The 13,303-nt window shown below is 36.0% G+C and overlaps 1 protein-coding gene across 4 annotated transcripts in view; it reads left to right on the top strand.

The window, feature by feature from the left end:
- The window catches only part of LOC124391299 (inactive N-acetylated-alpha-linked acidic dipeptidase-like protein 2), a 316,808-nt gene that overhangs the window by 62,437 nt on the left and 241,068 nt on the right, over positions 1-13,303 (top strand). For all 4 annotated transcript variants that reach the window (XM_046857781.1, XM_046857783.1, XM_046857782.1 and 1 more), the window contains exon 2: positions 9,401-9,899. In XM_046857781.1, the coding sequence (XP_046713737.1) occupies positions 9,409-9,899 (491 nt within the window). In that variant the 5' untranslated portion in view covers positions 9,401-9,408. The remainder of the gene's footprint in view (positions 1-9,400; positions 9,900-13,303) is intronic.

Genomic DNA, 13,303 nt, shown 5'->3' with positions numbered 1-13,303 from the left:
CAAATAAAAATACTTCAGTAATGTACAGATATGTGAAAAAGCTACTTATGTACAGTAGTGAATTACAGTTACTCATTAATGTCCACCACTGGGTGCATATCAGCACTACAAATCGCTTTAAGGTTAAATCTAGTAAGAATTATGCTGAAGGTTTAAGGTCATGGTAACAGTGTGTAGCATGTAATGTGATGCAGTAAATACAATCAGTAGTTGCAGATTTGAAATGCCAATTCGCCAATTGTGATCTAACTTTGTAGAATGAAAAAAACTGATAATTGCTGTAACATGCAAGTGTTTTTGAATTAAGACTGGCAGTTATGTGCTAGTTAGTAAATGGCTGAATGGAAAAAGGTGTTCTTGTGTTCTCTCTAAAAGATACATGAGCTCAGAATCTAACCTGGAGCTGTAAAACAACAACATTACTCACTGCTCCAATATGCCACACCCTATTACATAAACTTTAAACAAAAATTGCTATTCACCAAATGCCTAAAGTGACTCAAACATCAGCAACTCATACAGTAGCACTGTCTGACAAATCTGCATCTGATTGTTCTGCTCAGAAAGGCCACTTGTTCTCCTTTTGTCTAATGATTACATCTGTACAACAAACAGGAAGTAAACTACAGAGCAGATTTCAGGGAAATAAAGAGATTCTGCAAATTATATGGATTACATATATTTAACCTGGTTTACTAGCTTATTATATGTAATTTCAGTTTAATGAAACGTATTGTATCGTTGCACTCGAATGCAAACTTTTCTCCCCTGTTCTCACACTTCAAAAAGACACATCTTGTTTATTTCTTTCTACTAAATATAATGTACAGTACATGAGCACACATCTTCTGAATGAATGGCTGGGCAGCACAAATAATTAACCAGAACATGACTTTTTAATGGTTGCTTGCAGTGTTACTTACTGTAACAAGTCAGAATTGCTCCATGTATTCCATATTTAGAGTAAACGTATGCCCCCGAATAACCACCAGGCAGATCAGACATCATCATGCAACCACAGCAACAATGACAAAAATAAATTGCCATAATATATTGCCAATTTACTGTGATTGACTTTTGGATAGAAAGAAAAATCACAAAACAGACTAGTATAGAGAAGGATGTCAACGATTTCTATATATGTCTTTCTGACATGACTAGAATCTTTTGTATGTATAATTGATTGTATTTAGTTTCATATGCTTTGCTAGTACTTTCTGTATAATTGGAAGGTTAGATTATAATATACCCAACCATATAAGATTAGAATTATAACTGTATTTTTTTTGTCCATTATTGTTCATGTATTTTTTTACATACTGCACATATGTTTATAAAAATAATAGCAAAAATAGATGGATGGCTCAGGTCTGTCAACTTTCCCGACTTGCTTTTCAAATGTACAGTTCATTATTTCTGCTTTTGCTGGTGGTGAGTTTGACTGACACTATGGTGATCTATCACGGTTTCACAGATGTAGAAGACCTCATTTACAACTGAAGGTGACATTGTTTTTGTGACAGTGTTGGGTGATAATGACTGATCTGTGTAAAACAGAACACAAGCGAGCTTCACTATATTTAGATCGGCTCTTTTTGGCTGCGAGTGGCTTTCACTAAAAAAAAGAAACATGGGTCAGATATAAATTTATAGGATGATGTGCTTTAAATAAAATTTAAAAAATTCACACATTTTTTTTTTAATGAGAACTGCTGACGGTGCACTGGATTTTAACTAGATTTTTTTAACTGGCATGGTGCAGTAAAATGCATTGCCAGCACTATGAAATTCGGGGTTCTGATCCTGTCATTATTATTTTTGCTATGTTAAATTGTTAGTATGATGCCAAAGGGAATATTCTTTAAACATTATTTTACACAATTAAGGTTCGCTTATAAGGTTTACACTTTGAGGAAATTCACCTTAGGGCAACTTCCAATTAATACCTTGACTATGATGTTAAGTAGTCAACTGAGTAGCATATGGCCTCCTCATGGGGATTATTGCTTAATACCTTAATTTGTAAGTGTTGCCTGCAAATCAGGTTTGTTTAAGCATTTCATTTACTGTATAGATTATGTACACATGCCAAAATTATGCACTAACAGGAGTGAAGAAAGAGCATAGGGCCCACTTTTAATCTGATATCTGATACACATGACTTGTATAAACATCTGAAAAGCTGTTATTGACTTTCCATGACAGTTTACATTCATAAATGTCACAGTACCCAGTAACTGTCATCCATAAGGAGATGCTCCCCTAATGTGTTATAATGATGCTGTGAGAACTTATGACATTCATATTCAATACAAATTTATTTCTAGTAAATAAGATTTAATGATAAATCTTCTGTTGGCTTGTAATTTTTTGTTGTCCTTTTTTTCTCTAATATTGAGACAATAGTAATTCTAAACATTTTACATTCAGTACATTTAGTTCCACCATGTACTGTGTAAACATGAAAACAGGCTAGTAAATAACATGTGCTTATATACATGGGCCGTATTCAGAGTTGGCATGTATTTTCTTTTTAAATATTGAAATTTCTTTTAATAATTCTGCAAGGTAAAAGTAAAATAAAATGATCAGAAATTGGTTATGCAGTTGCTTGTCAGTTTTTTAGATTACAATCTAAATCTCTATTCTGCCACTTAAAATTAATTTCATTTATATTCATGTTTGTTTGACTTTTGTAGATGATATACATGCCATTGAATCATTAATCCATAAATCATGTGCATAAATTTGGGCACAGGTAAGAACCATTGCTCACTACACGTTAGGACACTATTAAAACAGATTCCAGTGAGTCTATGCACTTCTAATTTCCTCATCAGCCACTGTATAAACCCAAATGTAGAACCCCGGTTTGTAAAGGTGTGTAAGAAGACTCCGGATGATAAGCACAAAGTCAAGTTAGCCCTTTATTTTTTTAGTGAGCTTTCAAAAAACACAACAAAAATAAAACCCCAAAGGAAGCTCCAGCTCAGCCACTCTCTCTCTGAATACAATCATTAATGAAATCACAAAGAGACATGAGTAAACTGGCCATAATAAGACATAGGTGAGAATCATTACGTGATACCTGCCAGTTTGCCTGCCTCTTTTGTGTTTGAGTTCATCCACATTTTTTTTTAGCTAAAAGAAATTCTGATGTCAGCACCAGTGAAGGAACATAATGAGCCTTAAAGTTTCCTGGTTTTTGCATTTTATGTTTGAAAGTTGTTTAATTTATTTATTTATTAGGAAGCGAACGATCCAGTACACTGGAAGGATTTTGTGATTGAGGCAGTCTTTAAAATGGCTGATTCGCTGATCAGTGCACTGACTACTGAACTAGAGCTGACTGAAACTCACCCATAATCTTCAAGGCGAATTATAAATTATTTTCCAAAAATGACACTTGTCTTCCTGATGGTGGGCTTTATAAGATGGTCACCTGTTGTGTTTCGTTTCTAAAATAAGAAAAATTAAAGAACAAAAAAAAGTAAAGAAACAAGAAAACACTTCCATGATCGCAATCATGTTATTTACCTACTTTATTGTTTTGGCTTGTAACATGCTATGGTGCTGTTAGTGCTTTCCCATTTAGCTGGCAGCTACATTAAAATATATGCTAATAGCTATAAGCAAAACTGCACAACAAACATCTGCTGATTGCTCTGTAAGCATACTGCCATCTCTGATGTTCCCACTGAGTGGTCTTCTAGTTGACTGATGAGTCTCCAGAGTTCACTCAAATCAGAGGGGCAAAACTGAAGTTTCAGCATGGGCGTTTTTTTGTGCAGTTAAGGAATGACTGATGGCAGGCAAGCTCTTCTCCTTCTGTCCATCCTGATTATGTAGTCAACAAAGCATGTTATGTTTTCCAATTGAAATTGCACATTGATGGCCCACTCACTGGCTTACAGGAGTCTTTTTAGGGATCTGCACAGCAAATCAACAAATGCTTAAGATTTGTTCCCCCTAGACATTTAAATTCACTCATTAAATTCACTCTTCGATAGGAGAAAGCATTGGAAAAAGAAATCAAGTCACTAGAGTTGTTATAATGTTCAGCTTTAGAAATCAATTCCATGCTGTCTCCCAATGATTTTGTAATAAACAAATTTTACTCTTATACGAAGGCCTTAATCTCATTGTTCAACCAAGCTGTGATGTCTGTCTTTTTATCTAACACGTCACATCCTAGCTTTCCACCAGTACAAATGGACGCAATATCTCTCGTTGCGGTTTAGTTTGATAAATGAACCCAATAACCCCCAAATCCCACTTTAGAGCCATTTGAAAACGGATGTTTGCTCTGACTCTTTGTTCGGTTCTTTCTTTTCTAAACTGAACTTAATTGATGCAGGGCATTGATCAGTTGCTTCACTTGATCTGCCTTGGCAATAGGTGATTCATCTTTAGAAGCAGATTTATATCCATTGCCCTGCTGTCGCTTTTTTCCTTTACATTGAGTAGAGCGCACAAAATTACACCTGTTTGTGAAACCCGAATTTTAATAAGCACATGTATTTCTTGCATCTTTTCCAAGAATAAGAAAAAAGGACTCACATTACTGTTTTATGCATTTGTTAATTAATGGTTGTGCCTTCCAGGAAGACTTATTCTTGATGCTGCATTTTTTTTTAATAAAAATTCCATATCGAAAATAATAAATACCATGCCTTTAATTTTTTTTTATTTAGGAAGGCAGATATGCTTTATGGATTCAGTGACTAGGAGAATAGTTCACCATGCCTACAGTGCATGTGACTTCATTGAAGAAAATGCACATTATTTTGACATTCATGTCTGTGCTACACACAAGGCTACACCTCAAAGGTATTTTTTTTCAGGCTAGAGAAATTCGGTGTGCAATTATACTTTCATTAAAAAGAAAATTATTTTGCTGGAGATGATCTGTAATGGCTTATATTTGTTTTTACACTGTCCAAATTTAAATGCATTATTGCCTTATTTATATTCATGACTAATAATTAAGAAAATTATGTATCATTTTCTTAATTGCTTTTTGACTTTCTGTACCTATGTATGAACGTTCATGCACACTTACTGCCTTGCCTGTACAGATGCAACAATTGTCAACAATGCTCAAGTCAAGGAACTTTGAGCACCTTTTCCAAAAGCTCCTGCTTGCACTGGTGGATTCTGACGTATGTTTTGGAACACTGTGCCACTGTAAAAGCCTTTCTTTATTCAACTCCAGTTTTTTTGACTGATGGTGCCACATTTGCTTTTTTTAAATCTGCTGATATTGACAGGAATTTATTTTTTTCCATCTCCCTGTGCAATGTTTCCTGTGGCACTGGCTGTCACATAAGGCATAATAGATCCAGCCCTGTGATTGGCATTCATAGCAAGCAGTTCTTTTTCATTAAATGCTGCTCTTTTCTTTCTCCAGTTAAAAATGTGATTGAGGCCATATTTTATGCTTCATTTTCACTGGCTTATCTATTCGGTATATTGTTTTGCATCAGCTGCTTGCGTGTATGCTGTGGATGTACAGTACTTTACTGTGTTTACTCATTTTCACTTCAAAAATCTATTTGTGCAGCTTGTATAGCAGTATAGATTTACTGTCCAATGTAAATACCTTAACATACAGTCATTATTGTCTAAATAACTGGCAACAAAATTGAGTACACGCTAAGTAAAAATGTTAAAACCTTGTCTAAAGTGTCAATATTTTGTGTGAGAACCATTGTTATCGAGCACTGCTTAAGTCCTCCTGGGCATGGAATTCACTGGAACTGCTCATTTTCTTCCACTCCTCCATAATGACATCACTGAGCTGCTGGATGTCAGACACATGATGCTCCACTCTCTGTTTGAGGATGCCCCACAGGTGCTTAACAGGCTTCAGGTCTAGAGACATACTTGGCCACTCAATCACCTTCACCTTCCTCAGGAAGCCAGTTGTGTGTTTGGTGTTGTTATTATATTCGAAAACTGTCATTTGGCTCAGTTTCTGAAGGGAGGGCATCGTGTTCTGCTTTAGAATGTCACAGTAAATGTTGGAATCTATGTTTCCCTCAATGAACCGCAGCTTCCCAGTCCCAGCAGCACTCATGCAGCCCCAGACCTTGATGCTAACACCACCACGCTTGATTGTAGGCAAGAAACAATTTTCTTGGTACTCCTCACCAGGGCATCACCACACATGCTGGACCATCTGAGCCAAACAAGTTTATATTAGCCTGGTTCCAGTACAGTAAATCTGTACTGCTAATCTGTCCTGCTGTACTGTAAATCTGTCCCTTTAAAAGATATACTAATGTTTGCTGAAATGTGAGAAACTGTATATACACACACACACACACACACACACACACACACACACACATATATATATATATATATATATATATATATATATATATATATATATATATATATATATATATATATATATATATACCCCATCCTTTTTAATATTATTTTTTATTTAACTCTTTGGCATGTTCTTCAAACTGTTCCTGAGCATTTTTTGCATTGTCAGAGCATTATAAATAATAGAATAGCCTTTATTTGTCACATATACATTACAGCACAGTGAAATTTGTTCTTTACATATCCCAGCTTGCTCAGAAGCTGGGGTCAGAGCACAGGGTCAGCTATGATACAGCACCCCTGGAGCACAGAGGGTTAAGGGTCTTGCTCAACAGCCCAAGAGCTTAACGAAACCAGGGCTTGAACCTACACACACACACACACACACACACACACACACACACACAGACACCCTTGATTGGGTTCTACATTGTCTAAAAGATTTTTAAGCTAGGTGCTATGTGTCAAAGTCAAATTTACATGAATGGCATACCACAAAGTTCCCAGCAGAACACTGACCAGGACATTGCTTTGCATTCAGTCTTCATTCCTCCAGCTTTTATTACATCTGCTTTAGGAAATGTTTATTTTATATTTTAAGGCTAATATCTGTATGTCCCACTCTTTGACAGAGAATATCACATATTAGTGCTTTAAATATTATAGCTGATTTGTTTTATAATTAATCTTAATTCTATTTTTAAGTTCAACTGATTGATTATAGTACTCATTTGTCTTAATCGATAATTCTTTTAAAGAAATTAAATCTAAGAAAAAGTTTCCTTATTGAGTTTTTCTTCCAAGAGTGGGCTGCTCAATGGTATTTGGATTTTTTTCCTCCCATTCTTTCCTGCAATATCCTGCCTGTTATTCTCCAATATCTGCAGTGTTTTTATTGAGACACACTGACTCTGGGTCATGGCCTTATGATGTTGTGACAGCCGTGTAGTGTGTGCGGTTTATTGAGCTGAATCGTAGTGAGGAGTTAGGTTTAGTGTTGTCTGATACCTGTTTGGATCAGGTCTGGATTCATTTCCTGATAGATGTCGTTAGTCATGCCACTCATGGCATGTTGTCTTATCTGCCACAAGCAACACTCCAGCGTTCCCTGGCTGCGAGTGACAGTAGATACTCTGCCTGTCTAGACCAATTTTAACTACACTCATGGAAGGAGAATTTTATAAATATTGATTAAGGTGAGCATAAAATGCACACAAAATATAAAGTGTTTCCTGTTTGGAGCCTGTATGTGTCAATCATAAAAATATTTTTTTGTTTTGATAATAAAACAAAAAATAACATTTTTGAAATCCAATCTAACCTAATGTAACCCAGTTGTGGAAAAGGCTGTATGAATAAATTGCTCCACAAAATCTGTCCTTTGGATGGTTTGGAAAATTGATTTAGCCCAGCTTGAATGTGCACAGTGTGTGCACTCCGGCGGCATTCCATTTTAGTGTCACTGTCAAATCAATCTTGGGGGGGAAAAGTCAAAGATGGTACATTCCATTGGCCTTTAATTGATGGCTCTGTTGTGGAGCTGAGAAGCGTTAAATTGCTGACATTTCTGGTGATTGAATGTCAGCTGTCATTCTGCAAAGGAAAGAGTCGAGCTCTATCGCCACCTGAGCGAATGATAGGAGGGAAGAGGACAGGAAAAGAGTGGAAAGATGAGGAAAGCAGGGAGGAGATGAGGGTCAGTTTTGCCCCCAGAACATTTGACAAACTGTATAGCAGAGGAGGAAAATGGGGTGAATCAGGATTCCTTCTTGGCATTCGCATGTAAATTAAAGGAAACTTTGTAAACCATTCAAAACTGTTCAGTAGCTCCTGCCCATCTTTATCTGCTTTAGCAGTCTATAACAAACTGTTGTACTGATATTTTAGTGATAATTATTTCACATATACCAAAGGCCAGAGCTTGATCTGCCTTTATTTAAACACTCCATTTCAAAACTATGGCCAATAATATGAAGTTAATCCCATTTTCTTCTATAATAACCCCCCATCTTGTGGGAAGGTTTTTTTTACTAGATTTTGTAATGTAATTCAGCCAAAAATGTTTTATTAACTGAAGGCTATGATGACAGGCAATAAGTCATGGCTTGCAATCAGGGTTTCAGTTCATCCCAAAGGTGTTCAGTTGGGTTGAGTTTAGAGATCTGCGTTAGCCACTTGTGTTCTTATGCACCAGTCTTGGCAAACTGAATATTTATTGGGGTCGCTTTCTTTACCTGCTGAAACAAGTTTGGACCTCTAGTTTCCAATGAAGAGAAATCTTACTACTACATCATACATACAAAGACAACCTTGTGTCAAACGTGTTTTATTCCACATATTTCAAGTAACAGGGTTGCCTTCCAGAAGACTAAAATGTACTACTTGAATTATTCTACAACAAAAACATTATTTTTAAATTAGTTCAAATATTATATTCTAAGCTAAAGTGCTTTTTTTGGTTTAGTTATTTATCAGAAATCTGAGCAAGTTGTGTTTTTCTGATCTGAAATTATTCTGTCTAATTTCACTAGTGACCTTAAATGAATGCTTTTATTTAAGTGCTACAGATTGATCCATTTAGATTTTTTGTTAGTTTTTTATTTTTATTATTTTTATTGTGCCTGATTATGAGCTTTAGAAGTAGTAAATTTTTATTCACTGCTGTCTTTTGTAGCTGAATTTAAATGAATAATAGCCTTTGTCCACTGTGAATTTCTGGGCACTTTTGCAATTTTGTTATTATCGATTGGGCTGGTTTGGGTTTGATGGTGATCGCTTTAAAAAAGGGATAGTTAAACTTAATGGAGTACTTTGACACTGGTCTCCTTTTTTTTATGAATTTGATCCCAGGAAGTCGTCACCCTTAATGATCTTTTTTAGCAGCAGCAGTGAACCACAGTGCCCTTCCTGGCTCCTCTGAGAATGCTTGGTGTAGTTAGAACACTGAATGACACTGACTGGCTGAAACAGTGAAAAACTTTTTACAAAATGGCGATGATTGGTTTATTCTTTGTACTATTTGTTGTAAATCAGTTATTTTATTTGCACTGTTTGTGTGTAGGTGCGGACATGGCATACACCAAAGCATATGCCAGTCATGGTATCTCCATGCAACCCCAGGACTTGGAATGTGACGAACAGCTAACCTCTGTTGATCTAGAGTGGGAAATGGAACCGGAGATGGATGAACACGGGTTGGACAACTTTCGACTGGAGTGTGCAGACTCACAGAACATGGGAAACTTACCAAGTGGTGAAATTATTTTGGACCAAGGGATCATCCAGCCCTCTGTTTCCCCCCATGGAAGGTTTGAGAGATTACAAGAAGATCCCAATTATGTCTTGCAATACAGTGGGACTGTTCCCAAGGCACACAAGATAAGTGTTACTTGTGTTATCAAATACCTGTTGATTGCAGCAGGAGCTTTCATCCTGGGACTGCTTATTGGTCTACATGGCAAGCAAACTGAGGGACAGCCAGCCAAGCTTACTGCAAGCACAGATATGCTGGACAAGGTTCTACAAAACATCACTGCAGAAAATATCCAGGCACAAAAAAGGTCAGAACATATATTTACTACTATTTACTTTGTAAACCAAGTCAAAATTTACATGTAATAATTTATGAGGAAGTTTTAATTTCTATTAGGGTGTAATGGTACACAAAAATCACAGTTTGGTAGGTACCTCGGTTTTTAAGTTCGAGGTTTGGTACAATTTCGGTACAGTAAGGGGGACAAAATGCAAACCAAAATTGCTTTTTTTTTTTGCTTTTTATTTATCAGTTTATTATTAATAAGTTTTGAAAACATTAACAGTTTACAGTTTTAAAACAATTTAAAATAAAAATTCCTGCTTGGTAAAATAATATAAAAAAAATATTTTATAATACTTTATAAGAATAAAATATTATAAATCAATTTAATGCAATAGACTATTATTTTTTATTACATTGGCACAAATTAAATTGATTTAAATAAAATGAAATAAATGGAAAAATTTAATTTGACATTTGTTAGACCTCATTTGGTTAATACAGATCATTCACTCCCTCAATATGTGGAAGAAGTTTCTCTTTTTAAAAGAAATTATTGAAGCTGGACATAAAACTCTAAAGAATGGATAGCTGTTTCGTGCACATGCAAAACAAATGCAGTACAGAGTTATACAGTATATACAGTAAACCCCTGTTTATCGAGGTGGTTACGGTCCAAAGAAATTATGTATTCAAATGAATTGATGTATTCAAATTCAAAAAGAACAATATGATGACATGAAAAAAGACTATCACATGAATCACTGTAAATGTGGTTTCATTTGACATGATTCCTATCCATTTTACAACTTATAAACTAGCCCTCAATGCAGCACACCATGTTATTTTGCATTTGAGTTTTTGTATCATGCTTTGGGAGTGTACTGTGTGTGGGGATATTTTTCTTTTCTTTTTTTTTTTGCATTTATTTTTTTTTTTTTATCAGAATTGCAATTTATTAATTCATGCCTCTATTTTATGCAAACTTTTCCCCACTATTTAAAAAATGTTCACTATTAGAGATGTCATTTGCACCAAATTAGAATTGGACCAACATGTTGGAGGTTTTTAAGTATAGATTTTACGGATTTTTTTAATTAGAATGTAGGCATCACAATCATCGGTTCATATCTGTGCATTTTTTAAATCAGTTAAATCGTATACAATCAATTAGCTCAAAATTGTCATCCCAAATTTAAAGTTTGAGATTGAATGCAGCAGGCAAACTGGAAGTAGCTTCAAGGGCATTCTGGTTGTTAATCCCTATGAAACAGATACAGCTTTTGTCTGAGGACAGGCTCTATGGGACCTTCTAGCTCCTGACAAAGACAGTCCTGCAGCCAAAGTACATCACAGCCTTTCCCCAGCAGTGCAGATGCTTGCTACTAGGTACTACAGTTAAAATTAAATGCAGACAAGCCTCAAGTGGCATGACATTGTTTTAGAGCCAGGGATTATGGAAAGCATGTGTATTTGTGTCAGAAAGATAACTCGCCATTCAATTTCCCGCTCAACTGAGACAGCCTTTCTTTTGCAAAAGTCTTTTTGCTGCTGCTGATTCATTATTTATTTTGGCACAGCAGCAAGCAGCAATGCCAACAGCACTGCTCAGGTCTTGGAGGAACAGAAAAATGAAAAAAAAAAAAAAAAAAAACACAAAAAAACAACAATGGGCAAAAGCTGCAAAGGCAAAATGTCAAAATATTTTGATCACTTACTCGAAGAGTGCCTTCAAATAACCTGCTATTGCCAACATAGCTTGCGGAAATAGAAATATTTACAAAGATAATTGCATTATTTACTCTGTGAGCAAAGCAGACAGATTGGTACAATCTATTGTCGGAAATGGTACAATTTATCCTGGCCACTTGTGGGAATAAGTCACAATATAGCGTGACGGAGGGCTCTAGAGAAAATGAGAGTATTGGTGAAATGAGACTGCATGTCTCTTACATTAAGCTAAGGCCTCTTCAGCCGGTCTGAGGTGCTTGGATGGAAATTGGAAAAGCCTTTGAAAATATCCCCTTAACCGCTTCAGTGCACATGCTAATAACCTCATTAGAACTAATTTGGGACACTTCAGGTGTACTTTGGTTTCCTTCAGCTTTTCTCACCTTATTTTTCTTAACAAGTCTTCAGTTGGTAAACAAAAAAGTGTCAAAGTTTGGAGACAAAACATTTTATCTGAATTCAACCAATATAATGGATTATGATTGGATGCTGGCTTTTTTTTTTTTTTTTTATCCAACCACAAAAACAAATTAAAACTACAGAACAGTTTATATGTAGTAATCTTTGGAAATACAGAAATACCTATTTCTACTTCTTATTTCCTGTTCTATTGTTTCTTCACAAACAGACTCTTCTGTAGGGGTTTCTGTGACACACATTTATTCCTTAGCATTTACACTTCAAAGAATACATGGGTGGAAAACAGTTACAGCAAAATGAGATTAGTCCAAAATCCCTCGAAGAAAAAAAGCTTGTTTCCCACTGTTTTTGCCCCTCTAATGATATTCTTTATCTTCTGCAGACACTCACTCTTAATTAGGGGGTTGTAATTGATACAGTGTGGGCCTGCTGAGCATTGCTCATACCGTGCCTTTTAAATACTGAATCTCAAGGTCAGGGTGGAGAGTTCGCAGTGGGGAGACACAATGAAGAAGCAGCCAATACAGACCTGAGCCTGATGGTGTTTTCTGTTTAGCACAGCCATTTTGGGGTCTCTGAGCCATGAGTCTGTCCCATGGAGGAGACAGTTATGAGGCCCTTGGTGCGCAGTTCATCCTGTCTAATGACCAGGCCGGCTGTTAAAACTAATGGCAGAATGATGGGACAGACTGTTTTGTACAGATATAGGGCAAGACTCAGTTGCTGTGATGTCACTGAAATGCAGTGATTAAATCTGCATGGTGGAGCCGAATTGTTTGTGTTCAGGGGTCAAAGTGGCAGCATTAAAATTGCAAGTGGAAGAATTTAACGTTCAGGAAGCAACTAGAGGATATAATAGATCCTCTCAAAATGAATTCTTGCAAGTCACCCATAGGCATTTCTCTGCATAGCTCTTTTGTTTCCAAAGCGGCTTTACAAATGCACCTTTAATAAAGACTTTAACACTGTTATTTTCAGGAAAATAATCTAACCAGGGGCAACTGGTTACTAAACATTTCATCACCAGTGAGTGGATCATTTGCCTAAAATGCCTGCACAACCAACAATTATTTGTTTATTAACAAGTAAACCATTATGCTTGTTAGCTCGTTCTAGTGACAGTTTTTCATCACTTATATTATAGGATCTATAACACATTGGATCCATCACCAGCCTTGATTTGTTTCCTGAAGTAGATACAGTAAAACTGGAAAAGCACAGCTTGTGATATTACACTGGACGCATACTTTCAGAAAGCTTTCTGACTGTTACAAACCA

This window comes from Silurus meridionalis, chromosome 9 (genome assembly GCF_014805685.1).
Source record: "Silurus meridionalis isolate SWU-2019-XX chromosome 9, ASM1480568v1, whole genome shotgun sequence".
Taxonomy (NCBI): domain Eukaryota; kingdom Metazoa; phylum Chordata; class Actinopteri; order Siluriformes; family Siluridae; genus Silurus; species Silurus meridionalis.
The sequence above is the reverse complement of the archived record's forward strand: the minus strand, read 5'-3'. Positions and strand labels throughout refer to the sequence as shown.